At 39.3% G+C, this 27,179-nt stretch overlaps 3 protein-coding genes across 3 annotated transcripts in view; 1 reads left to right on the top strand and 2 right to left on the bottom strand.

Moving 5' to 3' along the window:
• Positions 1 to 1,831: 1,831 nt before the first annotated feature.
• On the bottom strand, positions 1,832 to 4,846 carry bola3 (bolA family member 3). The gene is made up of 4 exons (XM_058400216.1): positions 4,699 to 4,846; positions 4,138 to 4,270; positions 3,966 to 4,054; positions 1,832 to 2,065 (listed from the first exon to the last, which is right to left on the bottom strand). The coding sequence occupies exons 1-4, from the start codon at positions 4,759 to 4,761 to the stop codon at positions 2,000 to 2,002; spliced, it is 351 nt and encodes a 116-aa protein (XP_058256199.1). The 5' UTR covers positions 4,762 to 4,846; the 3' UTR covers positions 1,832 to 1,999.
• A 1,898-nt stretch (positions 4,847 to 6,744) lies between these two features.
• Positions 6,745 to 12,909, bottom strand: LOC131360157 (beta,beta-carotene 15,15'-dioxygenase-like). The gene is made up of 11 exons (XM_058400283.1): positions 12,666 to 12,909; positions 12,363 to 12,491; positions 12,115 to 12,244; positions 11,117 to 11,264; positions 9,944 to 10,103; positions 9,655 to 9,872; positions 8,849 to 9,097; positions 8,366 to 8,471; positions 8,196 to 8,287; positions 8,009 to 8,120; positions 6,745 to 7,218 (listed from the first exon to the last, which is right to left on the bottom strand). The coding sequence occupies exons 1-11, from the start codon at positions 12,727 to 12,729 to the stop codon at positions 7,022 to 7,024; spliced, it is 1,605 nt and encodes a 534-aa protein (XP_058256266.1). The 5' UTR covers positions 12,730 to 12,909; the 3' UTR covers positions 6,745 to 7,021.
• Positions 12,910 to 17,517: 4,608 nt separating this feature from the next.
• The window catches only part of pkd1l2a (polycystic kidney disease 1 like 2a), a 33,221-nt gene continuing 23,559 nt past the window's right edge, over positions 17,518 to 27,179 (top strand). The window contains exons 1-3 of the mRNA XM_058401306.1: positions 17,518 to 17,554; positions 19,044 to 19,111; positions 23,519 to 23,535. Of these exons, the coding sequence (XP_058257289.1) occupies positions 17,518 to 17,554; positions 19,044 to 19,111; positions 23,519 to 23,535 (122 nt within the window). The remainder of the gene's footprint in view (positions 17,555 to 19,043; positions 19,112 to 23,518; positions 23,536 to 27,179) is intronic.

The following is a 27,179-nucleotide window of genomic DNA, read 5'->3' as shown; positions in this document are numbered from 1 at the left end:
TGACGCACTGTAATTCTACCTAATAGTGAATTTCCTCTCAGGTTTAATGCAGGCTGCTATGACACTGTTGCAGTGGGAGGCATATGAGACGCTCCAGGTCTGCATATTCACTCAGGAAATGTAGTCTAGAGCGATGGACAGCAATGAGCAATTTGATGCAATGTGTATATCGTTATCATTAGCGCTGTAGTATTTACAAATCAGCAGCAGTCATAGGAAAAACAATCCTAGTTCCGATAGTCGAAAATAAAATATGTTGGCGCTCTTATCTAATAAAAAGAAAAGGATTTTGTAAATAAAATAATGCTTTCAGAATTACTGGTACACCACAATGAATAGAGATGGTGATGCCTCCTCTGGAAAGCATAACAGTACCGAGCCATTTTCTGTTAATGGCTTAGTTAATGAGTCTGTAGACACTTGAAGATAATCTGAACGACTCCTCGTGTACATTAGAAACTCCGTCTTAGATTGGGGAATGGACGCAGTCTTTTCAGTTAATAGGGTTGCTGCTTGATTTTCTCTCCTACATCATTTGAATGTGTGCTTGGGGTCACTAGGGCTGTGCAAACAAATAAATATTAAAATTCAGCCTGTTACTGAAAAGAACAGAGGAAACGGTGCACTAGATTTCACCAAATAAAATTTATTCTTTAACACTTCATCAGTGCCTGTTCGAAGGTTCAGGGACATCAAGGAAAACCTACCATCTAGTGGACAAACATGTCATTCACATCATTTCAGGACCTTCACGCTAAATCCACTAGTGACATCTATCCATGATCACATAATCTGTTCACATCAGTGCACTTATATTATATATATATTTTTTAACAAGATCCATACAATTTGATATTAGAATGAAAAGAATCACAAAGAAACAGAAAAAGAATGGGATTTAATGGCTTTCGGTTCCTAATCATCAGCATCAATGCGCAGAGAAACACATGGACACACGTGAAACATGTGAGAAACACGTGTCAGAAATAATAACAAACACAGAAAACAATTATTTACGGCTAGTCAAGTATCAGTGGTGTTGTGAATGACACTAACAGTAAATGCTATTCTGAGATGCTCTCCAGGTCGTTTTCTCAGGCTACAACAGAGATACCGCGTCATATTTGTGCGCATTTTAGCATTCAAGTCACATTTTGTGTGTACAACAATAATGGACCTCACTTATCAAGCTTAACCCTGGCTTTCGTTCGTAAATCATTCAGCAAGAAATCTAGCTCAGTTTGAATCGTACAAAATCCTGAGTTCACGTAAATGTATAAGGGACACACTAACCTCAACTGATAGGCTTCAAATCATCTAATCTAAAAAGTCTGAATGGCTTTTAAATGCTACATGAAGTCATTTCAGTTTAATGAAAGAAAACAGTCCTCAAAAAATCCATAACTGGAGACAAATATTCCATTAAGACAAAAGTAATGACACCCTACATATATAAACGGGGAAGAATTAGTGTGTGTCTATAGTTGCTGTGGCAGAGGTGAAATACTGGAGGATTTAGTGTACACCAAACTTAGAAGGGATTCTTTCTTATGGTCATTTTTAGCTCTGTGAGTTTTCCCTTTTTGGAGGATTTTTTTCAATTTTATGCGAGCTTTTCTGCAAGTAAACAAGCTGTCATGAGCACACTTGGTAATTTAGGTCTGATTGGCATTTATCGACATATGCAAGGGACTATGATGGAGTTCTCGTCTACAAAAATGTACCCACAATAGTGTATGATATATATATATATATATATATATATATATATATATATATATATATATATATATATATATATATATATATATATATATACACACAGGTATAAACATAGTTTATGATTGATAAATGACGCCCATCTTTAAAAGATTTCCTGACATTTTTTTAAATAACGCTTAACAGCTTATCTGAATTAAATGATATATTCTTTTGTGATAATCAGGTCTAACAAATGACAACACGGTTTCCAGCATTGGCGTAGTGAGGAGTGCAGATTCTACTGTTTCGGAACATCCGTGAAGATCCGCAGTCCGTGCATTCCTTTAATCTCTTCTTTGAGTGCCTGTTAAATAATACATTTTTATAACAGTGAGTAACTTCAACAGCCTTATCAACTCAAGTGCAAAACAACAACACACCTACCCACAATCATAACAGTGCAAGAAAAGATACGAATGTTGTATAAGTAGTAATAAAATCATTATCTGACCTCATATGACTTTTTACTGCCCACTGACATTGCAATGAATATGATGACATGATCGTGTTCTTTTCTCGATGTTATATGTATTATACTATACAAAAGAATTCCAGCTTGGCCCCTAAGAACGTGCCGAGTGGTAGTGATAGTGGGAAGAAGGTGATCAAGAGAAAATAACCAGCCAACTTCGGAAAGAAATTATTGGCAAGCATAAACGTGGTGTTTGCGTGTCTGATCTCGCTACGCAGTACAATATGGCTAAATTGACGATCTAGACCATTTTGAAAAACAAAGAAGCCATCAAAGCAGCTGGTGTGGCAAAAGTGGCTAATATTTTGATTAAATAATATATAATAAATCGGCCTACAACCAAATCAGGTCGCGACCAGAATTTAGGAATGAATTACGTTTGTACTCCGAGGTTCTACAGTACTGTATTCTAATAAAACTATTCTATTCTAAGTAACTTAAGTTTCTTTATTTGTCACACTGCACAGTGAAATTATTTCTTCGCATATCCCATCCTTAGGGCATGGGGTCAGAGCGCAGGGTCAGACGTAATACAGTGCCCCTGGAGCAGGGTGGGTTTGTGGCCTTGCTCAAGGGTCTAACGGTGGCAGCTTGGCAGTGCTGGAGCTGGAACCCTGATCTTCCGGTCAACAACCCAGAGCCTTAACCACTTGAGCTACAACTGTAAGCTAGTGACTTTAAAAAAAATGTTCATGCAACACCTTTAATACGCAAACTTTCGCGCGGACTTTCTAGCTATTTCCCCCTGAAAACAGCAACACTGTGCAGTTCTCCTAAACACTGTGACATGCTTACACATAATTCAGGTTGCCTTCTATCAATTCTATGTGTGTATTTATTTAACACATACCTGATTCACTAACTGAATGTGAAATATTACAGATTGTAGACAATACAAACGCTTACCAGATATGAGAGCTCACTTTGACAGATGAAGCTTAGCGAAACTTCTCTTTGAGTATTTTAGTATTTCAGTGTTTTCAGTCCGTGTCTGTCTACATGATAACGGCCTGTACTGTATTTATAAAAGTATTGTCTGCTCTAACATGTTTATATACACGGCAAGAACCCACAAAACTTTACAGGACACTTCTGATCTTTTTAAATACAAAATGTTTTCGCATTTTGATATTAATATACGAGCCCATTTATTTACTGACAGACTCTTTTATCCCAAAGTCACCCCCAAATAAGGAAGAACACAATATACGATCTTTAATAATGCCACATGTCTCAGGCACATCACGCACAACAGACATGTAATATTTTCCACATGTCCAATTAGGATTTTTTTTAATCCAAAGAACATATTCAACAGCGGGTCGATGCTATCTATCTGACTATCTATTTATATATACTTTATTTATACATACCATATACTATCTGTATATACACTGTATATTATCTGTTACTGTTGAACATAATGCACACATTTTTTAGCACAATTATAATTACACCTGTCACTTTATTTGCTGTAAATATTACCTGCAGATACTTTTCTATACACACTCTGACAAAGCCTTATTTATTTATCGATGTACATATTTACATATTTATCTGCACAATTTCTACTATTTGCACTTCTGGTAGATGCTAAACAGCATTTCGTTGCTATGTACCTGTACTTTGCAATGACAATAAAGTTGTATCTATGCTGAGGCATCAGCAGGAAGATGTTCAACATCATGTTGCCTTATTTTATATCTATTCTAGGTGTGTATTTGGGACATACCTGATTCACTAACTGGTGCTGTTGCACTACTCGTTTTCCTCTGAAGTCATCTGACTCGATGTGGATTTCGTACATCGCTCCGCAGCCGCCTGAAATAAAACCGATAAACTTGAGCACAAGCAAACCAATTCGCAATCAAATATCAGAGGTTGTAGACAATCCAAACGCTTACCGGATATATCCACAACTTTGAGAGATGAAGCTTGGGGAAACTTCTCTTTCAGTATTTTGGTAATGCGGATCTCTCCTTCAGTGTTGGTGGAAAAAGACCTCTGTGTCTGTCTACATGATAACACCAGAAGAGTCTGTAAGGGCCAGTGACAACAATTAGACCTAATAACATACACAGTAACTCCTAATATGCAAATATTCATTCATACAATTACAGACAATGACTTTTATGCAAATCTGCCGAGTCTGCTCATTTTCTAGCTACGTAGATATTGAAAAATTCAAGCTAGTTTACAGTATGAAGTAAGATTAGAATAAAAAAAAAAAAAGATGCTCGTGCATGGTTATTATGGCAGATTTTTAAAGGTGTAGTCTTACTAAAACATATATAACATTACTGTTCTTATGTATGATCTAATTTGGGCGATAATGCATGAAAACAGACTTTAATACACAACTCCAGATAAGCATGCGCGACCACTTAACAGTCCTCTTCCATTACAATCAGTTGTAGCTTCCTGGCTAGCTAACTAGCATACGAATGTCAATTCCAAATATTTACGTTGCATCTTAGTAGTCTGTGAAGAGACATCCCGGACCTGACAGCTTTAATGAATGTTATCATTAGACAAAACAAAAGAAAACAAAACAAAATTCTTCACAGAGTGCATAAGAACTTCAGGAAAGTCATGTCCGGACGTCTGTTGTCGCACAAATATGACGTAGACGCTCCGGGTTATGGAAGAGTCAGTTGTTATGTCCGCCATATTGGAAAGGTATAAGTTCGTAAAATCCCGTGCAGTTGTACGTAGACATGCAGGTCTCTCCATACATTTATTTTATATTTAATGTAAATATGAATATAAAAATAAACAAAAGGCACTGTTGGTAATCAGTTTTTTTTATTTGGTAAACAGCAATGTTCATGAAAAAAATTCTACCGTCATGAATTTGATGATTATGGTTCAATCTTAAAGAGGTTTGAGTAACTTCACCATTTTCTACATTAACAGTTAAAGTTCAGGATTGATTAAGAACCCTTTCACATCAGCCTGTATGTTTTCTACTGAAATAACCACAACACAAACCTCTAGCTGTGCCTCAAAGGTTCCCAGCAAGCATATAACCTTCCCACCCCTGGTCACTCAAGCCTGAATATACTGTATATAGTCATTGTATAATGGCTTGCATGGGGAATAACATAGAAAACAAATCCCCAAATAATAGAATTTATGCACATTTCAGTTTGGAAATAAAAATGTTATATTTATAGGGCCTTCAGTTCCCAATTTCTTTATTTATTTAAAATGGGATTGAAACCAGCAAACATGTTCATACATGGTTTTCTCATGATGAAGTCCCTAAATATGGCTGCTATAATTATGTTTTGACAGCAGAAGAGTCGGTCAAAACCAGCATGTTTAAAGTTATATATTTAAATGTCCTGTATTAATATTTCTTCTAATATATATCCTTAGAATTTATTATATAATACACTGACAAGGCATAACATTATGACTACCTGCCTAATATTGTGTTGGTCCCCCTTTTGCAGCCCTGACCCGTCCTGCACCGTGTATTCTGACACCTTTCTATCAGAACCAGCATTAACTTCTTCAGCAATTTGAGCAACAGTAGCTCGTCTGTTGGATCGGATCACACGGGCCAGCCTTCGCTCCCCACGTGCTTCGATGAGCCTTGGCTGCCCATGACCCTGTCGCCGGTTCACCACTGTTCCTTCCTTGTCAAACTCGCTCAAATCCTTACGCTTGTCCATTTTTCCTGCTTCTAACTTTGAGGACAAAATGTTCACTTGCTGCCTAATATATCCCACCCACTAACAGGTGCCATGATGAGGACATAATCAGTGTTATTTACTTCACCTGGCACTGCTCATAATGTTATGCCTGATCGGTGTATATCCTTATCATTACCATACTGGACAGGACAGTGATGTTTGAGAAGACATTCAAATTCCTGTAAACCATTATCTCTCAGGACCTAAGGTGGAAAGCCAACACTGACTGTATTGCTAAAAAGTTCCACCAGAGGACATACTTCCTGTGACTGCTGAGAAAGTTCAAGTTTGCACATGAGCTGTTGGCCCACATCGCTTCAACCACCACCGAGTCTGTGCTTCCACTTCAGTGACCACTTTCATGATTGTTGTGTAACCACTAATGAGCTGAACAGACTGTAGTGTATTATAAACAAAAAAAAGGCTTTTGAGGACCTGTTTTTATCCAGTGACGGAAAAAACTACTGAACCCTACTGAACCCTTACTCTCAGGCTTCCTTCCAGAATCTCCAAATCAGAGTGCATTAAAAAAACAACACATACCAGAGTAGATTTTTTCCACATGCAATCACACTTATTACTTATTTTCCTCACAAACCTAATGACCCTCACTGTAAGTATTGTATTCTGTGTTCTCAGATCCCATACATGTCAGAACAACAGCTGCTTAATCTTAATAGAAAAGGTTTTATATTACCAGTCTTTTCTTTATATCTTTATTAAACAGGCTTGTGTATATTTATACACAAGCCTGTTTATCTTATTGCCTTGTTTTTGGAGATGGATAGAAACCAGAGAAAGGACAGCCTGCAAAACCGTCTGTACTGGATCTATGAAAGTATTGTCGGCTCTAACATGTTTATATAGACAGCAAGAACCCACAAAACTTTACAGGACACTTCTGATTCTTTTAAATACAAAATGTTTTGGGATTTTTATATTAATATATTACGCCATTTATTTATTGACAGACTCTATTTATTCCAAAGTGACCTACAAATGAGGCAGAATACACTACATGGTCTTTAATAATGCCACATGTCTCAAACACATCACAGACAACCTAGTTTTAATCCAAAGAATATATTCAACAGTGGGCTGATGCTGTGGCAGCAGAAGGAAGATGTTCAGCATCATGTTGTGGTATAAAGAAGCCATGCATGTCCATATGGAGCTCCACGTTCACGCTAGCCCGTGCCATTTCTTGGAAGGACTTCCCATCAAGCACCAGAAGAAAGTCAGGCTCACCTGGATTATAGTTTATGACTGAAGTCAGGACGACACCTAAACATAACAAGCAGACAAAGATATGTCAGTTAAACCCACAGCCAGTACACTGAATAGAAGAATGCACCAACCAGGCATAACATTATGACCACCTGCCTAATATTGTATTGGTCCCCCTTTTGCTGCCAAAACAACCCTGACCCCTCATGCACTCTGTATTCTGACATCTTCTATCAGAACAAGCATTAACTTCTTCAGTAATTTGAGCAACAGTAGCTTGTGCGTTGGATCGGATCACACAGTGATCACACATCGGGGTTTATTGGGGTTTTAAAAGCACTACAGAAATAAATAATAAAAAAAACACTCAATCAAAATCACTCAAACAATCTCAATCATAAAACAATATAGATAACATTTGTGATTAATGTTTGCAATTACTAGTCTTCTCAGTCTTCTAACTCAGCTCTGAACTAATGCTAACGTCCTCAGGCTGTAATTTCATGCAGCTTGGAGCTAGATGTAAGGAAATTTATGGGGTAGTGGTAGATCAAGTGGTTAAGGTTCTGGGTTGTTGATCGAAAGATCGGGGTTCAAGCCCCAGCACCACCAAGCTGCCACTGTTGGACCCTTGAGCAAGTCCTCCAACTCCCCCTATTCCAGGGGTGCTGTATCATGGCTGACCCCCTGTGCTCTGACCCCAATCCTCCAAGAATGGGATATGTGAAGAAAGAATTTCACTGTGCAGTAATGTATACGTGACAAATAAAGACAACTTAATTGTGTTAATGTTACTCAATTCAATAGCATGGAACTGATGTACGCATTTGAATGAAAAACAACTCACCATCATCCTCTTCACTTGCACCAGGTCTTGGAACAAACACAGGTTCGGTAGGAAAGCAGTTCTCTGCGCTCCATTTGACCTGCAGCTTCGTTTCAACGTCCAGCTTGATAACCTGCACAAAAATTCCACCATATTATACCCTTATATAATCGCAAAAGACAATTTCTTGAAAAGTCTATCTTCTCACCTTTGTCTCTAATATAGTCCTCGCTTCAGTCAAATATACATATCTGTGCTTCTGGCCATTGTTGTTGTAATTGATTCTGGGAATTTCATTGCCTGGTTTCCAAACAAAACCCAGTAAGTGTTACAGTACCGAGCAGAAAAGAAATTGCTGCAATTTTGTTGTCAAGTTACCTTCATTAATAACTTCTGGCTGGCAGAGTAGTTTTCCTTCTTTTTCTTTCACAGCAGTGGCTGTTGTGTATTTCAGCTTGACCAGGTTTTCTCCTGTCTCAGCAGACTATAAATAAAAATGTATCAGTGTTTAACAGTGTTGTGTGAGTTGTAGAAATATATGAAATAAATAGATTTAATGTAGCTATACAATGCGGTCGTACTGACGGAGATTCGGCTCGGCAATGTATGAAAAGAGGATCATAATAGGACTAGCATGAAATCTTTGGAAGCAAGTCTGTTTGAGCAAAGAATGCAGGACAGACTACAGTGCTGCTGCAGCTTTAAATGAGCTTTGTAGGGATGAGGCGAGGCCGAAATAACACTGAGACCAATATCAGCAGGGAGGCAAGTGGCATTGTGGGTAATGTATGGATGCCTTTGAGAGTCATGTCTTAATTGAGAATGAAAACGCGCGAGTTTTCAGTGGCAAAGGTGAGATACCTTGTCCGTAAGCGGCAGCACGAACCGTTTGTACTTCGGCAGGACAACAGTATCGCTTGCAGCTTGTTTTTTCAGCTTGTCCAGGTAGAACATGTCATATAGGCTGTAGTCATCGTAAGCGATCACGTCAACTATCACATAGCCATCGTCTTCGAAAGCGTTGACGTGATGGTATACCACCATCGTGTCCGTGTAGTATTTCACATCAACTTCTTTCTTGGTGTGACGGTCAATGAGGTGAATTAGGACCTGTGGCAGGAGGAAAAATGCACAAGAGACTTAAATCCAACAGTCTTGTCAATTACATACAATTAAGTTACGTGTATTCAGAGGGACAAGTGAATACATTTTTGGGTGCTTCATTCATATTATGTTTATAACCTCTGATAAGAAACATCTGATAGAGGGTTTTTATAGACAGTAGCATCTAAACCAGGGGATTTGGCTTGTAATGTTTGAGTGGAATATAAGACTTTTATAACATATTGATAATCTATCCTAGAGATTATGACTAAGATGATGTTTCTTGTGTTTTCCATAGTTGTCCATAGGGCTTTTTTAGTGTATTTGAGTCAGACAGTGGTGTTGGATTGCTACCAGTTTGAGTCAATATCATGCAAGAAACTTGGGCTCAATTTCAAGATCAGAGTCCTGAGAAAATGAAATGCACATCTGGTTTCAATCTGGTTTAACTGTCACACAACTGTTCTGCGAGGTCTGAATACTTATTATTAGGTTCTCGCTATACACATGTAACTCCACTCTGATTACTGCACCCATTGACCGGTGTCTGAAGTAATGCTTACATCCTCACGCTGGAATTTCATGCATGATGCCCAGCTCACCCCCCTCATGTAAGCAGTGGCCATCTTGACAATGTCCAGCTTCAAGGGTTGCTCAATAAAGATGAAATAATTCTCTGTCATGCCAAAGCTGTGGTAATAACTCGGGGCGAGGAGGGAGCGGCAAGGAACTGTTGCCATGATCTCAGCATTCTTTAAGGCTGGAGTCCAATCAGTTCCAGCTAAAAAGTGCAAGGACATATAGTTATAAACGCAAACGATAATCAGATAAACATCAGATAAAAAGTAGCACCTTGGGTTTTGCCATGTTCCACTGCAGGGACCTTAAATATCACGTATTTCGTCTTGCCCTTGTCTGCAATGGACGTTCCCATGTTGTAGCTGTTTCCTTCTTTATCATAGTGTGGGTGAGAGATAGCGAGATTTACAGCAACGTATTTCTTGTAGTCAACCTGGACAAAAACAAATGTTTACTGTTTTATCTATATTAATATTATAATTTGTAAAAACCTGATGCATTATACAACCGTTCTCAGGATACACACGAGCATGTCCATAAGATAAAGAATGGTAAAGATTAACTTAAGCCTAGTATGAACACCACTTCCTTATCTTGATCTTTAATATTAATGTGCAGTGCACTTATTACATACAGTAAAAATAATATTATCTTTTGCAAGAGAACACACATTACAAAAACATAAAGCTTCTGGGACCTAAAATAGAACCTTGTGGGGCACCATATTATATTGCTTTTAGGCTTCATAAGGAAAGGTACTTTATTGTCATTGTATACAGTACAATGAAATTTAATTTAATTTAATTGGCAACATGTGGACAGCAACAAAGGCATCTAAACAAACACTATGAAGGAATTTAAAGTAAAGTTAAAAAATGAAAAGGATTTAGAATAAATAGTACACTGTATATATACACTGTAAAAGAAAAAATATACCAGATTGTACATAGGTGAATGTGTTATTGATATGTATGTACTGCACATAGTATAAAAAATTTAAGTATCTACTAACAGAATTCCATCCATTTTCCACACAGCTTATGCTACACAAGGTAGCGTGAAACCTGGAGTCTATCCCAGGAGGACTTAGGGCACAAAACAGGGAACACACTGGACAGGGTTCCAATCCATCATAGGGGACAATAACACACACTTACACAACACACTACAGACAATTTAGAGATGGCAATCAGCCCACAACAAATCTTTGGACTGGGGGAGGGAACTGGAGTACTTCAAGAAAACCACCAAAGCACAGGGAGGAAGCAGAAAACCCCAGAGGTGCAAGGCAGCCATACTCTCAACCCCCCTCAACCCCTGAAAAGAATCGAACCTTAGTGCATTTTACAGACATTACAACATTCTGGTCAACAGTCCCACAGGCCACTAAATTGTTATTATTGTTTAAACAAAATTAAGACCCCTGGTGAGAAGTAACTGCCTTACCTTATCTTGAGTTTCCAAGGTAACTGGGTCAATTTTGCGAATGTAATTGGTTTCAGAAGTGGCATAATAATCATTGCCATATTTTATGATGTTTCCAGCACAGTTGTCTGTGAAGTCTGGTACAGTGTGATGGACAAAGGTGATCATTCTGGAATAAACAAAAAAAAAGTCACTTATTCAGGTCCTTAACCATCCTGAATAGAATTGAGCCAACACACACACGCACGCACGCACACACACACACACACACACACACGCACGCACACACACACACACACACACACACACACGCACGCACACACACACACACACACACACACACACACACCACTTTGCACAATTAGGAACACCTGTACAACTGTTCATTCATGCAGTTATCCAGTCAGCCAACCATGTGGCAGCAGCACATTGTATAAAATCAGCTTCAGTTAATGTTCACAACAAACACCAGAATGGTGAAAAGGTGTGAGCTCTGTGACTTTAAACATGACATGTTTGTTGGTACCAGACAGGCTGGTTGGAGGTATTTCAGAAACTGCTGATCTCCTGAAATGTTCAGTTTCTAGAGTTTACACAGGATGAATGTGAAAAACCAAAAACACCCAGTTCTGAAGGCATAATTGCCTTGCTAATGACTAAGGTCAGAAGAATGGCCACATTGGTCCTGTATTAAGCTGGCCTGGCGATTGTAATCCGAATAACCACTCTGGACAACTGTGTTAAACAGAAAAGCATCTCGGAATCAAATGCTGAGGTGGCCGGGCTACTACAGAAGAAGGATTTACATCAGATTCCACTGGTCAAAAACAGGATTCTGAGGCTACAGTGGACACAGGCTCACCAAAACTGGACAGGGAACATTTTTCAGTTGCATACATTTGTGCTTCCTGAGATGCTTTTCTGCTCACCATGGTTTTACAGAGTGATGTAGCCCTCCTGTCCGCTCAAACCAGTCTGCTAAGGTGTACCAGTGTTCCAAAATGGACTAGAATTCCTACTTGGTGAGCATGCTTTTGGATGGATGCGGATATGCCATGGTCCCCATTTCCGACACCACGATTCGATCGGCTTCCGTGTTGCTGTTGTAAGTGTCACTTCTGAGATATTTGCTTCTGTATGTAACCTCTCCTGCAAGAAGGAATTCAGCAGAAACTCCAGAGAGGCCAGTCTCCAAAAAAAAAAGTCATTTCTACACATTAGATCCATCTATTCATTCAAAGACAACATTAAGGGATGAAGTAATTACCCTGTTTGATTGTGAAATTGTGCAAGAGGGCCATTCCATCAAACCAGTGATTAAAAGAAGTCTCTCCAAATGAGAAGAGACCTGGGCCATTTCGCACAAGGGTGCCTTGCAGCCACTCAGGAAGAGAGCCTGCATAGAAAATCAACACGTATGTTTGCTTTTGCGTTTGAGGAGAAACACAACACAAAGCAAAAAGATTCTGCAAATCTAACCAACAGTTGCACTAAAGGCTAAAAAAGCATAATAATCTATAATCTAAACTTTTAAGAGACAAACAAGATCACGAGTGTGTTTTTGACAAACCTTTTACTTCTGCTTTCACAGGATCAGGGTGCTCCTTCTTGTTTTTTCCGTAGTCATACGGCATCGCTTCCTCTTCTGACTGGATTCTTGCTCTTTGGACTAGATTCCATTTACAGACCGCATGTGCTCTCTGCAAATGCTGCGATTCAGACTGAACTCTACTGCACTCTCTAGTTCAGAGTCTCATTTTAAATCCCAGAGAGGACTGCCTTGCCTTATCTCACACCCAAACTGAGTGAATGTTATAGGTGAAGATTAGCATTGGGAAGGTCTGTCACATTTCATAGCCCTTTATTATTTTGGACATTTTTTTGTTTGAAATGAATGTGGAATAATAATGACAATGGGTTTGCCATGCACATTGAGTCGAGATATAAAGTTTACATGTAAAGAGGCTAAAGATATTTCATCTCAGTTTTTTTTAAAACTCCAAACAATTCATTTTAGAATATGAATCTAGACATCTAGAAGCTTCTGAGTGCCCCCTATACTCTAAGATGGACATAACGATCCAAACTGCAAGAGATCACCAGCCTTGTAGAGTAGTGTTTTCTATTAGATGAAACAAAAAAAAAATGTAAGATTGACCATGATGATCAGCACTGCTTATGGAGGACAAAGGGTGAGGCTTTTAATCCTAAGAATACAATCACAACTGTGAAGCACAGGGATGTAAAGCACATGTTTTGCTAGAAGAGAGATTGATTATCTAGAAATACTGAAAACATGTAGAAAGATAAACTTCACCGAAACGTCCATCAGGACCAGATTTCCGAAAGGTCTCCCATATATATATATATATATATATATATATATATATATATATATATATGTATATATATATATATATATATATATATATATATATATATATATATATATATATATATATATATATATATATATATATATATATATTTTAAAGTTATTTTTTTGTTGGTTTACTCTTTCTATTGTTATTATTTATTTACATATTTTTTGTTAAGTTTATAATTCAGTATTTTTACACCTGAATATTTTTTTTTAAATATTGTAAATAAAAAAGAAAAAAAGAAAAGAAAAAAAAGAAAACAAAAGAAATAATTGAATAAATAATTAGATTATTATTATTATTATTATTATTATTATTATTATTATTATTACTGTAACTGTAACAGAAACAAAATGCTAAATGTTAGTACACAATAATGGTCTACAATAGAATGTGATTTCAGACAACACTTTTTAATTCGATTTTAATGGAGTTTCGTTCATTCATTTAGACCAAAAATGCAAAGCAGAACCATTTGAAACATTTGATTCACAATAAAAACAATACATATTGCACAGATCAATTGCACATCTCAGAATTGCTCAAATCAGAGACCCTAACCCTAACCCTACTAAGCAGCACATATCCTAATAATTTAAACATGGCTTGACTGACTGAGACTCACAGTAACCTTTCAGAATATTATCACAAAACATGTCTAATATTAATTTTAAAATAAATGAATGAAACAAACGAGGAGACTGTGTTTATTTTACTCCACTTGAGGTAATCATCCTTAGTTTGAGAAAACCCATTTCTGGTGTGTTTTAGCTAGCGTGCTAACGGGGCTAGTCAATTGCTATTTTCTCTGGTTTATGTTTCTACACTTTATCCATTTAATATGAGTTAAAAGTGTGTCAGTAGCTTCCTTTTCTATTAATATGGGAGTTTTATCTTCTTATTTCGTCCTCTGCTCTGTTTTGCTAGCATGTGGTGCCTTAAAGTCAGCCACTAATGTGTTTGACTTTTTTGTCCTTTCCAATTTCAGGTCAGACTATTCTGCAAATTAGAAAGTAATTTATAAAATGTTTATGATATTTAAAAGCTTCTCACTGTATTTAGTGCTGGCTTGTTCCTCAGACCTCCGTAATTCTTTGCTGTTTCTCTGTACTTTATGCTCAAACTCTTCTTCTTCTTCTTTCGGCTTTTCCCTTCAGGGGTCACCACAGCGAATCATCTCTCTCCACCTATCCCTATCTTCTGCATCCTCAACACTTACACCCACTAGCTTCATATCCTCACTTATTACATCCATATACCTCCTCTTTGGCCTTCCTCTTTGCCTCCTGCCTGGCAGCTCCATGTCCAACATTCTCCTACCAATATACTCACTCTCCCTCCTCTGGACATGTCCAAACCATCTTAACCTTCCTTCTCTAACTTTGTCCCCCAAACGTCCGACATGAGCCGTCCCTCTGATGTACTCGTTCCTAATCCTGTCCAACTGTGTCACTCCCAAAGAGAACCTCAACATCTTCAGCTCTGCTACCTCTAGCTCTGACTCCTGTCTCTGTCTCAGTGATACTGTCTCTAAACCATACAGCATGGCCGGTCTCACCACTGTCCTGTACAAATTCCTCTTGATTCTCGCTGAAATTTTTCTATCACACAGAACTCCTGACACCTTTCTCCACCCATTCCAACCTGCCTGCACTCGCTTCTTTACCTCTTTCCCACACTCTCCATTACTCTGGGCTGCTGACCCCAAGTACTTAAACTCCTGTACCTTCTTCACCTCTTCACCCTGTAATCTTACTGTTCCACTTCCCTCCCTGTCATTCACACACATGTACTCAGTCTTACTACGACTGACTTTCATTCCTCTTCTCTCCAGCGCAAACCTCCACCTCTCCAGGTTTTCTCCACCTGCTCCCTGCTCTCACTACAGATCACAATGTCATCTGCAAACATCATTGTCCAAGGAGACTCCTGTCTGACCTCCTCTGACAACTGGTCCATCACCATAGCAAACAGGAAGGGGCTCAGAGCCGATCCCTGAAGCAGTCCCACCTCCACTGTGAACTCCTCTGTCTGCCCTACAGCACACCTCACCTCTGTCCTGCTCCTCTCATACATGTCCTGCACCACTCTGACATACTTCTCTGCTACTCCTGACTTCCTCATACAGTACCACAGCTCTTCTCTTGGCACCCTGTCATACGCTTTCTCCAAGTCTACAAACACACAGTGCAACTCTCTCTGACCATCACTATACTTCTCCATCAACATTCTCAGAGCAAAAATTGCATCTGTTGTGCTCTTTCTGGGCATGAAGCCATATTGCTGCTCACAAATTTCCACTACCTTCCTTAACCTAGCTTCCACTACTCTTTCCCAGAGCTTCACTGTATGGCTCATCAACTTTATCCCCCTATAGTTGCTGCAACTCTGCACGTCACCCTTATTCTTAAAGATCGGCACTAATACACTTCTTCTCCATTCCTCAGGCATCTTCTCACTCTCTAAAACCCTGTTAAACAGACTAGTTAAAAATTCCACTGCCGCCTCTCCTAGACACTTCCAGACCTCCACCGGGATGTTGTCAGGACCAACTGCCTTTCCACTTTTCATCCTCTTCAAAGCCTTCCTAACTTCATCCTTTCTAATCTTATCTACTTCCTGTTCCACAGAGTTCACCCCTTCTACTCTTTCTTCCCTCTCATTTTCCTCATTCATCAGCTCTTCAAAGTACTCCTTCCATCTCCTCCGTACACTCTCCTCACTTGTGAGCACCTTTCCATCTCTATCCTTAATAACTCTAACTTGCCGCACATCCTTCCCATCTCGATCCCTCTGCCTAGCTAACCTGTACAAGTCCTTCTCTCCATCTCTAGTGTCTAACCTAGTGTATAACTCATCATACGCCTTCTGCTTGGCCTTAGACACCTCCCTCTTCACTCTGCGCTGTAACTCCTTTTCCTGTCTATTCTCTTCAGTCCTGTCCACGTCCCACTTCTTCTTGGCTAACCCCTTCCTTTGAATACTATCCTGAACTTCCTCATTCCACCACCAAGTCTCCTTATCTTCTTTCCTCCTTCCAGATGGCACACCCAGCACCTTTCTTCCTGTCTCCCTGATCACTTCTGCTGTAGTTTCCCAATCATCTGGCAACACTACTGCCTCTTCTGTCTAAATTCCTCACAACATTCCTCCTTTTTCAGCTTCCACCACTTGGTTTTCTTCTCCATCTCTATCTTTGACCTCTTCTTACAGACCATCAAATTCATCCTACACACCACCATCCTATGCTGTCTGGCTACACTCTCTCCCACTACCACTTTACAGTCACTAATCTCTTTCAGATTGCCTCTACATAGGATGTAGTCTACCTGTGTGCTCCTACCTCCACTCTTGTAAGTCACTCTATGCTCCTCCCTCTTCTGAAAATAAGTGTTAACCACAGCCATGTCCATCCTTCTAGCAAAGTCCACTACCATCTGTCCTTCAAGGTTCCTTTCCTTAACTCCAAACTTGCCCATCACCTCCTCATCACCTGTGTTCCCCTCACCAACATGTCCATTAAAATCTGCTCCTATTGTTGGAATACTCTCTGTCACCTCATCTAATTCACTCCAGAATCTCTCTTTCTCCTCTAACTCACAACCTACCTGTGGAGCATAACCACTAACAACATTCAACATCACCCCCTCAATCTCCAACTTCAGTCTCATCACCCTGTCTGACGCTCTCATCACCTCCAGAACATTCCTCACAAACTCCTCCTTCAGGACCACACCTACCCCATTTCTCTTACTATCCACACCATAATAAAACAGCTTGAATCCTGCTCCTATACTACGAGTCTTGCTACCCTTCCACCTGGTCTCCTGTACACACAGTATATCCACCTTCCTTTTCTCCCTCATATCAGCCAGCTCTCTACCTTTCCCTGTCATAGTACCAACATTCAGAGTTCCTATTCTCAGTCCTACACTCTTACCTTTCCTCTTCTCTCTCTGTCTATGCACTCTCCTTCCTCCTCTACTTCTTCAACCAACAGTAGCCCAATTTCCACCAGCGCCCTGTAGGTCAACGGCACCGATGGCGGTCATTGTTAACCCGGGCATCGACCAATCCGGTATGAAATTCAGAGTACTGACGATTTGCATGGTTAAATTTGGCAATGTTTTACACCGGATGCCCTTCCTGACGCAACCCTCTCTATTTATCTTGGCTTGGGACCAGCACAGAAGTGACTGGACTGTGACCCCCATGGCTAGATTATGGTCAAACTCTTATATTAGGCAAACACACACACACACACACAAATAATAGGTTCACCAAACAGGATTAATTTCACAAGAAATACATTGAAGCTCTTTATTTTAATAAACAAATATAATTTAAAGTATACATTTTTTTCACCTACAAGCATATATTACTATGTCATTGTAAATCTTTATCAATACAGCATTTATGATTTACCAAAATGTTTTCAAAAGAAAGCATTAATCATTGTCACTGATGCCACAGGCTGATAAAGTTAGCAGCATGATTAAATAAGCATTTTTCCAGAAATGCCATGTCAGTTTTATGTCAGTTCCGATTCCTGTGGGATGAAAAGTCCATGCAGGTCCAGGTGAACAGTTGCATTAACTGAGGCACGAGCGATCTCCTTCAAGGTCTTCGCGTCCAGTACCAACATGAAGGGTGACTTTTTGGGATTGACTGAGACCACAGATGACAAGATAAGCCCTAAAGACAAACCAAATGTTGCCATTATTACCCAACTGTAATTCAGGAGGTATTTACTTTACAAAGTGTATCTGCACTGCATTCAAGATGTTTACCGTCATCCTCGTCCACTGCACCTGGTGATGCCACAAACTTTGGTTCAGATGGGAAGCAATCCTTTTCAGTCCATTCTAGGTGTGTTTTGGTATATGTGTCCACTTTTGCAATCTGCAAGATTAAATTTATATTATAAATATTGGAAGAAAATAATTTTTTTATGGTTATTTTGTCTATATACACTACCAGTCAAAAGTTTGAACACACCTTCTAATTCCATGGTCTTTCCTGATGTTTATTTCTTTCTACATTGTAAAACAATGCGGAAGGCGGCCGAAATACACAATAATGTCCTCTGAACAGTTGATATTGAGATATGTCTGCTACTGATGCTCTGTAAAGCCTTTATAACGGCTCTAATCTGAGGTGCTGTTAATTGGTGATTTCTGAGGCTGGTAACTCTAAATGAACTTCTCCTCTGCAGCAGAGGTCAGTTTTGGTCTTGCTTTCCTGGGATGGTCTTCATGTGAGCCAGTTTCATCATGGTGCTTGATGGGTTTTGCAAATGCACTTGACAATACTGTTCTTGCAAGAACTATTCCAGAACACCTGACCTTCGTGTCTTAAAATAACAACTGACTGTTTTTTGTTGTCATTACATATGGATTACTGAAGTCCATGTGTGTTATTTCATAGTTTTGAAATCTCCAGTATTGTTCTAGAATGTAGAAAATAAATCCCTAAACAAAAAACACCGAATTAAAAGGTGTGTCCAAACTTTTGACTGGTAGTGTAAATTGATATAATATTGTTATTGGGATTTGGCATATGTGTAGTGGGAGGCACAGGTCAAGCATGCGCAGGAAGAGTGTGTAATAAGCTGCAATGCATGATGTTCGTAACCGCATGAGCGCTGACAAATAAACGTCAGAAAAGCTTTATACCTTCATATACTGTATGCCTGCATTATTCTGATAGACCGATTTACGAGAGACTGGAGATTACAAGTATCTGGACAGCATGGTGGCTTAGTGGTTAGCACTGTTGCCTCACAGCAAGAAGGTCCTGGGTTTGTACAGGGAGGGGACTTTCTGTGTGGAGTGTGCATGCTTGCGTGGGTTGATTAGTAATTCTAAATTGCCCGTGTGTGTGTGTGGTTGTCTGTCCTTTATGTGGTGACCTGTCCAGTCTTTTGCAATGCCTTTTGCCCAGTGTGTGCTGGGATAGGCTCCAGCAGATCCCTGTGACCCTAATTAGGAATACAGCGAATATAGAAAATGGATGGATGGACACAGGTATCTGTAATTGTAAGTTTTTTTATGTTATTGTTGCTTTTTTTTTACAAAAGTACCAACATTTTTTTATCTGGGTTGTTCATCAGAGGATTGGGGTTCAAGTCCCAGCACCACCAAGCTGGGCAAGGCCCTTAACCCTCTCTGCTGTATCATAACTGCCCCTGTGCTCTGACCCCAACTTCCTCAGATGTGGTATGCAAAGAAAGGAATTCCACTGTTCTGTAATGTATGTGTGGCAATAATAAAGGCTTCTTGCCCTCAGTTCTTCTTCTAAGGCTTCTCAGTTCTTATTGGTACTGGGACACAACAGAAACGTCGCACAAGTAGGAGGTTTTTTCTTAAATATGGGTGAAAGCTGTCAGATATTAAAGTGAAATGTTCATTAGCATGACCAATAACGTCGCTCCATGTGATTATATTTTGAGATTTAGTACCTATTCTTTAAAAAATGTCACTGGGACACCATCAATAGAAAGTTAACACTGGACAACTGACCAGATCTATGCTCTCATTTATCAACTGTGTATTAAAGCTGTGCATAAATGCTTCTATAGGCCAACCTGAACGAAACAATTCCTGTCAGATTTACAGCACTGATGAATGCCAACTGACTTTTTGTAAACTATATCTACACAAATATAGATAGATAGATAGATAGATAGATAGATAGATAGATAGATAGATAGATAGATAGATAGATAGATAGATAGATAGATAGAGCACAGAATTTTAATGCATATTACCTTATTGATTTGGTGTTGCCAGTCTATCATAGAGCCGTAGAAATATCTGTACTTCTTTGCGTTGTATTTGTAGTTGATTTCAGGTAACTCTAAACCTGTAGAGAAGCCAGACAGACTGTACTACACATATGATATCCAAACATAATCATATTGCGGTATAGCTAGTGATGCTTAAACTGCTTGACTAATTGCTTAAAAATACGAATTTAACATTGCAATTCTAACCCTGAAACAGTGTCTCAGGAGTACAGTACAGTGAACCGTCCGTCTGAAACACTGCTGTAGCTGATGTGTCCTCTAGCCCCACAAGATTCTTGCCCAATGGATTTCCCTATAATGACAAAACCAGAGTCTTTTTAATAATTAATAATGAATTAAACATGAACAGGTTCATTATAATGGACGGTTTTTACCTTAAGGTCAGCACAAATAGGGATGACAAATCGCTGACAGACCGGTGGAGAGAAAGCCTTAGCCAACTCACTGAATTTCTGTTCTGTTTCCTGCTTCATGTAGTCTAAGTAGAAAAGGTCATAGAGACCGCTGTCTTTATACGTGATCAGGTCAAACACTACATGGCCGTCCTCCTCGTAGGCATTGATGTGATGGAAAACCACGAACGCATCCCCGTAGAACTTAGTGTTCACCGCCACTCCTGTCTTCCTGTTGATTATGTGGAACAGACTCTGTGAGGATGCAAACAAAGAAAAGGTGTTACAATGTGCCAGTGTTTAACGGAGGTCTAGGAGCTGGTTCACTGGTGGCCACAGCCTGGGTTTGATTCCTAGGCAGGGAACCATCCCAGCCACTGGGTGTTGTGCACTATCAATGCTTGGATAAAAATAGCAGAGTTGCATAAGGGAGGGCAGCTGATATAAAAACCCCGTGCCAAATCAAATATCTGGTTCAATGACCTGAAGACTCCTAATGAGCGCAGCCAAAAGAAGAAAAAAAACGATTTTGACTTGATTCATTTTGTTTGATTTACATAATATGCCTAACATTTGTCGCAACAAAGTCTGGTGATGCATATGCAAGGCACTAGATTATAGGATAATAATAATAATAGCTTTAATCCTTTCTAAACAAAAGAAAATATTTCGAGCTAAAGGTTTTGCTTACAACATCATCTTGGTCAAAAAAGAGGCACTTGCCCCAGGTGATTCCTCTGAAGTAAGCCATGGCCAGTCGGATGATGTCCAGCTTGAAGGGCTGCTCAACGAAGATGATGTAATTTTCTGTCATCCCAAAGCTGTGGAAATAGCTTGGGTAGAGTTTTGAGCGGAAAGGAGTGGAGCAAATCTGTTGCAGATTCTTCAGTGCAAGATTTTTTTCTATAATATATAAATGAATATGATGTATAAGTTAATTAGATTAGATTAGATTAGATTCAACTTTACTGTCATTGTGCAGAGTACATGTACAGAGCCAATGAAATGCAGTTAATGTTTTTAATTGAAAAATTAATGTTTTTAAGTCAATGATTTAGGGCTTTAAATGAAAATTAATGTTTTTAATTGAATTATTTATTATTTTTTCAATTTTATATATATTTAATAAATATATCCTTTTTAACGTATCCATAAATAATACATAAATAATAATAAACCTGTGATTCATCTATAGGTATTCCTGTGATTCTGCTACAGAAAACACCTTTCAACCAATTAGAATTAAGAAATCAATAGCACTATGCCATGAAATGGACTTCAGTCAAATAATTAAAGAGCCAGCTAATTACATACCTGTTTTATTTTTTATATCAGTAGCAGGCACCTTGAAGATGACATATTTGGGTCCGCCCATTGTCACGATAGCGGTACCCATGTTATATGTATTTCCCTCATCATCATAGTGAGGGTGCGCTGTTGCCAGGTTCAGGGCAATATGGTTTCTGTAATTGACCTGAAACAGTTCAAGATAAAGACACTGTCTGACACTGGACAAATAAATGATCCAAGACATTATAATATTTGCACTTACTCTCCCGATAGTGTCAAGAGTCACTGGGTTGATTTGGTTGATGAAGTTTATTTCCGATGAGGTGTAGTAATCATCTCCATATCTGATAATGTTCACAAGGTTATTGTCTGTGAAATCTGCGATGGTGTTGAGCATGTAGGTGAAGAATCTGGAAAGGTGTTTGAGATTGTGAAGGCAAATTGATCCATTTTATATTATCTTTACATTAAAATTGACTTAAATAAGGGTTTAGTTACTTTGAGAATATATTCTTGCAGGGATCGGGGTACACCATGGTCCCAAATTCTGACACCACAATCTTGTTGGCAGTAATATTTTTCATGTACGTATCACTCCTGAGGAATTTGCTTCTGTAATATACTTCACCTGGCAAAAAAGAAGTGATGTATGTATAGTTTGCATGTCCGGATTAGGCTGATATTTGAGTTTCTTTCAGCATGAAACCACACAGTGGAGCTAGATAGCAGCAAATAGGTACAGCAAATCAGTTTTAGGGATTGACCTACCGTGCTTAAAAGTGAAACTGTGAATAAGAGACATTCCATCAAACCAGTGATTAAAGGACGTGTTCCCAATGGAGAAAAGGCCGGGTCCATTGCGTAGAAGTGTTCCCTGAAGCCATGGTGGGATTGCACCTTCATAAATACAAAGCAATCTATAGTCCAGACAAGTCCATTATACCAGGAGTCCCCAACCTTTTTTGTACCAAGGCCCAATTTGGTACCGGACCATTTTACCGCTGCCCAGGTGTCAGGGGGGTGACATTTGTTTTTGGGTCATTTTAGCGTGGGTTAGCTCTGCTTATACCCACTATATAAGCAGTGTGTACAGTATACCCCCTTTGTATACACACAATATTGATTCTGGACACATGCCTTCCAGATCAGTTTCACTGCTAGGTATATGAAATGGATAAAATTATTTTCGACTTACCTGACACCTCTGCTTTAACTGGCTCTGGTGTCTCAGTGCAATTTCTGCAGAATATCGCTGCCATGATGAGGACTGATTCTACTGAGGCTGGCTGGAGCAGAGATTTATCACCATTTTATCTTGTAACTTTGACCCTTATTACCTAAAATAAACAGGTCGTTGACCCTGCTTGTTTTCTGAGTTGCTCATTGGAGGGGTAATGCATATTTAAGTAGCTCACAAGAGGTATGCACACATGCAGGGGTGGAAAACATACTGAGAAATGAAACAGAAGAGAAAATAGAGATGTGTCCATTAAATTAAAAGTTGAAGCATCCACAAATGGACTATGAAAAAAATAACCAATATTACCACTAGCTAGAATTCAACTTGCTGTTTAGACATTTTTGTTAGTTACTAAAAATCCTTTTCTAGAACTTTCTTTTGTTTGTTTGTTTATTTCAAAATTAGTCATTGCCTAGGGAAGCAGTGAGACATCCAATTTTGTACGAGTCCTTCCTTATTTCAGAATACTGAGACCTTTTAACTGAGGTAGGGCCAGGAGCGGATACATTATTTGGTATGAAAAGGTCATAGCAGAAGATGAATTGCCATGATACTTGATCATTTTCTTCTGTTCTGATTAACTTTTATTCCATCCTCTTTATCAGAAACATCTGTACTCCTGTACTTTTATGCAGTTTTCTATTCAGTGGATCATGTGGCAGCAGCACAATGCAAAAAAAAAAAAACACAGAAATATTGTTCACTATCAAATGATTTTATGCACTGTGCTGCTGCCACATCATTGGCTGATAATTAGATACCATGAATGTGCAAATGTTCCTAATAAAGTCGACACTGAGTGTATACACAGATCAGGCATAACATTATGACTGCCTGCCTAATATTGTGTTGGTCCCCCTTTTGCTGCCAAAACAGCCCTGACCCGTCGAGGCATGGACTCCACTAGAACCCTGAAGGTGTGCTATGGTGTCTGCAGCAAGATGTTAGCAGCAGATCCTTTATGTCATCTAGGTTGCGAAATCAGACTTGTTTGTCCAGCACATCCCACAGAAGCTCGATTGGATTGAGATCTGGGGAAATTAGAGGCCAAGTCAACAGCTCAAGCTTGTTGTGCTCATCAAACCATTTCTGAACCATTTTTGCTTTGTGGCACGGCGCATTATCCTGCTGAAAGAGGCCACAGCCATCAGGGAATACCATTTCCATGAAAGGGTGTACATGGTCTGTAACAATGCTTAGGTAAGTGGTACGTGTCAAAGTAACATCCACATAGATAGCAGGACCCAAGTTTTCCCAGCAGAACATTGCACAAAGCATGACACTGCCTTCTTCCCATAGTGCATCCTGGTGCCATGTGTTCCCCAGGTAAGCGACACACACACACACACACCCGGCCATATATTTTATGTAAAAGAAAACATGATTCATCAGACCAGGCCACCTTTTTCCATTGCTCCGTGGTCCAGTTCTGATGCTCACATGCCCATTATTGTTGCTTTAGGTGACGCACAGAGGTCAGCATGGGCACCCTGACTGGACACCTTTCTATCAGAACCAGCATTAACTTCTTCAGTAATCTGAGCAACAGTAGCTCGTCTGTTGGATCGGATCACATGGCCAGCCTTCGCTCCCCACATGCATCAATGAACCTTGGCCGCCCATGACCCTGTCGCCGGGTCACCACTGTTCCTTCCTTGGACCACTTTTGATAGATATTGACCACTGCAGACCGGGAACACCCCACAAGAGCTGCAGTTTTGGAGATGCTCTGATCCAGTCGTCTAGCCATCACAATTTGGCCCTTTGTCAAACTCGCTCAAATCCTTACGCTTGTCCATTTTTCCTGCTTCTATCACATCAACTTTGAGGACAAAATGTTCACTTGCTGCCTAATATATCCCACCCACTAACAGGAGCCATGATGAGATCATCAGTCTTATTCACTTCACCTCTCACTGCTCATAATGTTATGCCTGATTTTATATTAAAGTATTCCAGTTATACCCAAGAAAGAGAATAAGCAGTGTAACAAAGTAACATAAAATATTTTCCACCCCTGATGACCTGGTATGGATGTTTAGATGATTACCCCCAGTGTACACACAATCCGGGGGGGGGTATTTAAGCAGATCTAATTATCTGACTCATTTGTTGCTGTAGTGTGATGAACTAGAAAGAAAGTTAAAGTCTAGGCTAGGAAGAAATCAGCCTCAGCCTCTACTTCTGTTGTTTTTACTTACGACATGTGTGCTGTTCTGGGATCCACCAAAATAAAAATTAAAATAAATAAATAAATAAACTAAGAAAAGAACAGCAACATTATATTTTTTTTCCGTCAGACAGCGCTGTTAGATCATTTATACCGACGAGCACTGCAGAGAACAGTTTCGATCATAATAATAAAACCACATTGCGTGTTAATATATGTTATATTACATAGTCAGCACGCCGATGACGTCATTACTAGTCGTGGGAAGCGGTTAGCGATAAGTTGCTACGCTACCAACGTAACTACATTTTTTTGGGTAATTTGCCAATAAGTGAACAAATTGAAAAAATCATGTAGCTTTTCCAGGAATGAGCTACTTTTTCACTGAATAAGGTAAAGATCTACTTTCCCACTGCACCTCGCCATAAGATCCTCGAAGCCTCTCGGTCACGCCATCATCAGATATGTGCGCGAGGCGGAGCTGTGTTATGGAAAGCCAAAAGGGCCACATAGAACCAAAATGTTGTTTTAAAGGTGCAATAGATGATTTTTCCCCCCCACCTGTAACAAATAACCTGCAAAATGTATAGAACATAGTATTAAAACAATGGATTAAGCCAATGTTTTATAAGTCGTTGGAAAACCGACCTGCAGTCTGGAAAGGTTGTGTTTGGATGTGCGTCCTCCCAGGCGTTGTGTAGACTTTATAGACTCGGCTATATCCCTGTTCTTTAAATAAAACAGGGCGCTCACTCACCCTCGATTGTCATCACATTGATTTAAAACACATGACAAGACTTTAATTTCAACTCTAAATTCAGGTTCACACACTTCTGACACTCACAAATATGTAACATTGTCCTCAATAAATAAATGACCAAGTATTATTTATTTTACACACTGTCTTTAAACATCACATGATCACAAGCATACTTAATATCTCTCTCTCTGTCTTACTCTGTCGAGCTATACATCCCACTCTTGAGCTCCCAGTGTTCTGAGTTTGACCACTGCGTCTACCCCTGGTCTGAGTCTCGTCGCTTGGTGGTGCTCACTGATGCTGTGGATGGATCTGTGTGGACAGCCTGTGACCCAGGAGACAGCCGTGGACAGAGCCACTTGGGGACTTTCACACCGTCACGGATCTGCCCTTACATCTGTCAGCTTGTGACCGCAAGGAATTAGTGTGTATAATGAACTCAGAAACTATACTGACCTAATAGTTCCTCATGTGCCCTTGATTGCTGTTGTAGAAAGTACATTATTAATTATTTACTGTCCAGTGTCACCCAAACGAGGATGAGGTTCCCTTCTGAGCCTGGTTCCTCTAAAGGTTTCTTCCTCATATGATCACAGGGAGTTTTTCCTTGCCACCGTCACCGCAGGCTTGCTCATTAGGGATAAAATAGGGATAAAATAGTTTAATAATTTAATGTAATAATTTCTCTGTTTCTCTTTGTTTGTAAAGCTGATTTGAGACAATGTAAAAGTAAAAGGCACTATACAAATAAACTGAATTGAATTGAATATACTGTATATCGGGTTCACATTTGTCTACTTTAAGAGCTTCTGATAAAAGATCTGATGATGTTTTAGGTCATATTTATGCAGAAATGTAGAAAAGGGTTCACAAACGTTCAAGCACGAATGCCTTCTTGAAGTCTTCTTGACATTATTTAAAAACATAATAATAACCCAACACATGATATATTTCTTAATGTATCACGTTGGTTATCTAGCCAGTCATTTCCACTGATCACTAACCTCTGCAACAATTAACAACATCTGCAAATTGTGTGTGAG

The sequence above is a fragment of the Hemibagrus wyckioides genome, linkage group LG10, assembly GCF_019097595.1.
Source record: "Hemibagrus wyckioides isolate EC202008001 linkage group LG10, SWU_Hwy_1.0, whole genome shotgun sequence".
Taxonomy (NCBI): Eukaryota; Metazoa; Chordata; class Actinopteri; order Siluriformes; family Bagridae; genus Hemibagrus; species Hemibagrus wyckioides.
Note: the sequence above shows the minus strand (reverse complement) of the source record. Positions and strands in the feature narration are given on the sequence as shown.

Coding starts and splice junctions, on each gene's coding strand:
- LOC131360157 (XM_058400283.1), bottom strand. CDS start 12,729: ATGCCGTATGACTACGGAAAAAACAAGAAGGAGCACCCTGATCCTGTG. Junction 12,492..12,665: donor TGTGAAAGCAGAAGTAAAAG/GTTTGTCAAAAA, acceptor TTTTCTATGCAG/GCTCTCTTCCTGAGTGGCTG. Junction 8,288..8,365: donor GCCAGAAGTTATTAATGAAG/GTAACTTGACAA, acceptor TTTGGAAACCAG/GCAATGAAATTCCCAGAATC.
- bola3 (XM_058400216.1), bottom strand. CDS start 4,761: ATGATAACATTCATTAAAGCTGTCAGGTCCGGGATGTCTCTTCACAGA. Junction 4,055..4,137: donor CAAAGTTGTGGATATATCCG/GTAAGCGTTTGG, acceptor GTTTTATTTCAG/GCGGCTGCGGAGCGATGTAC. Junction 2,066..3,965: donor AGCACCAGTTAGTGAATCAG/GTATGTCCCAAA, acceptor ATTATTTAACAG/GCACTCAAAGAAGAGATTAA.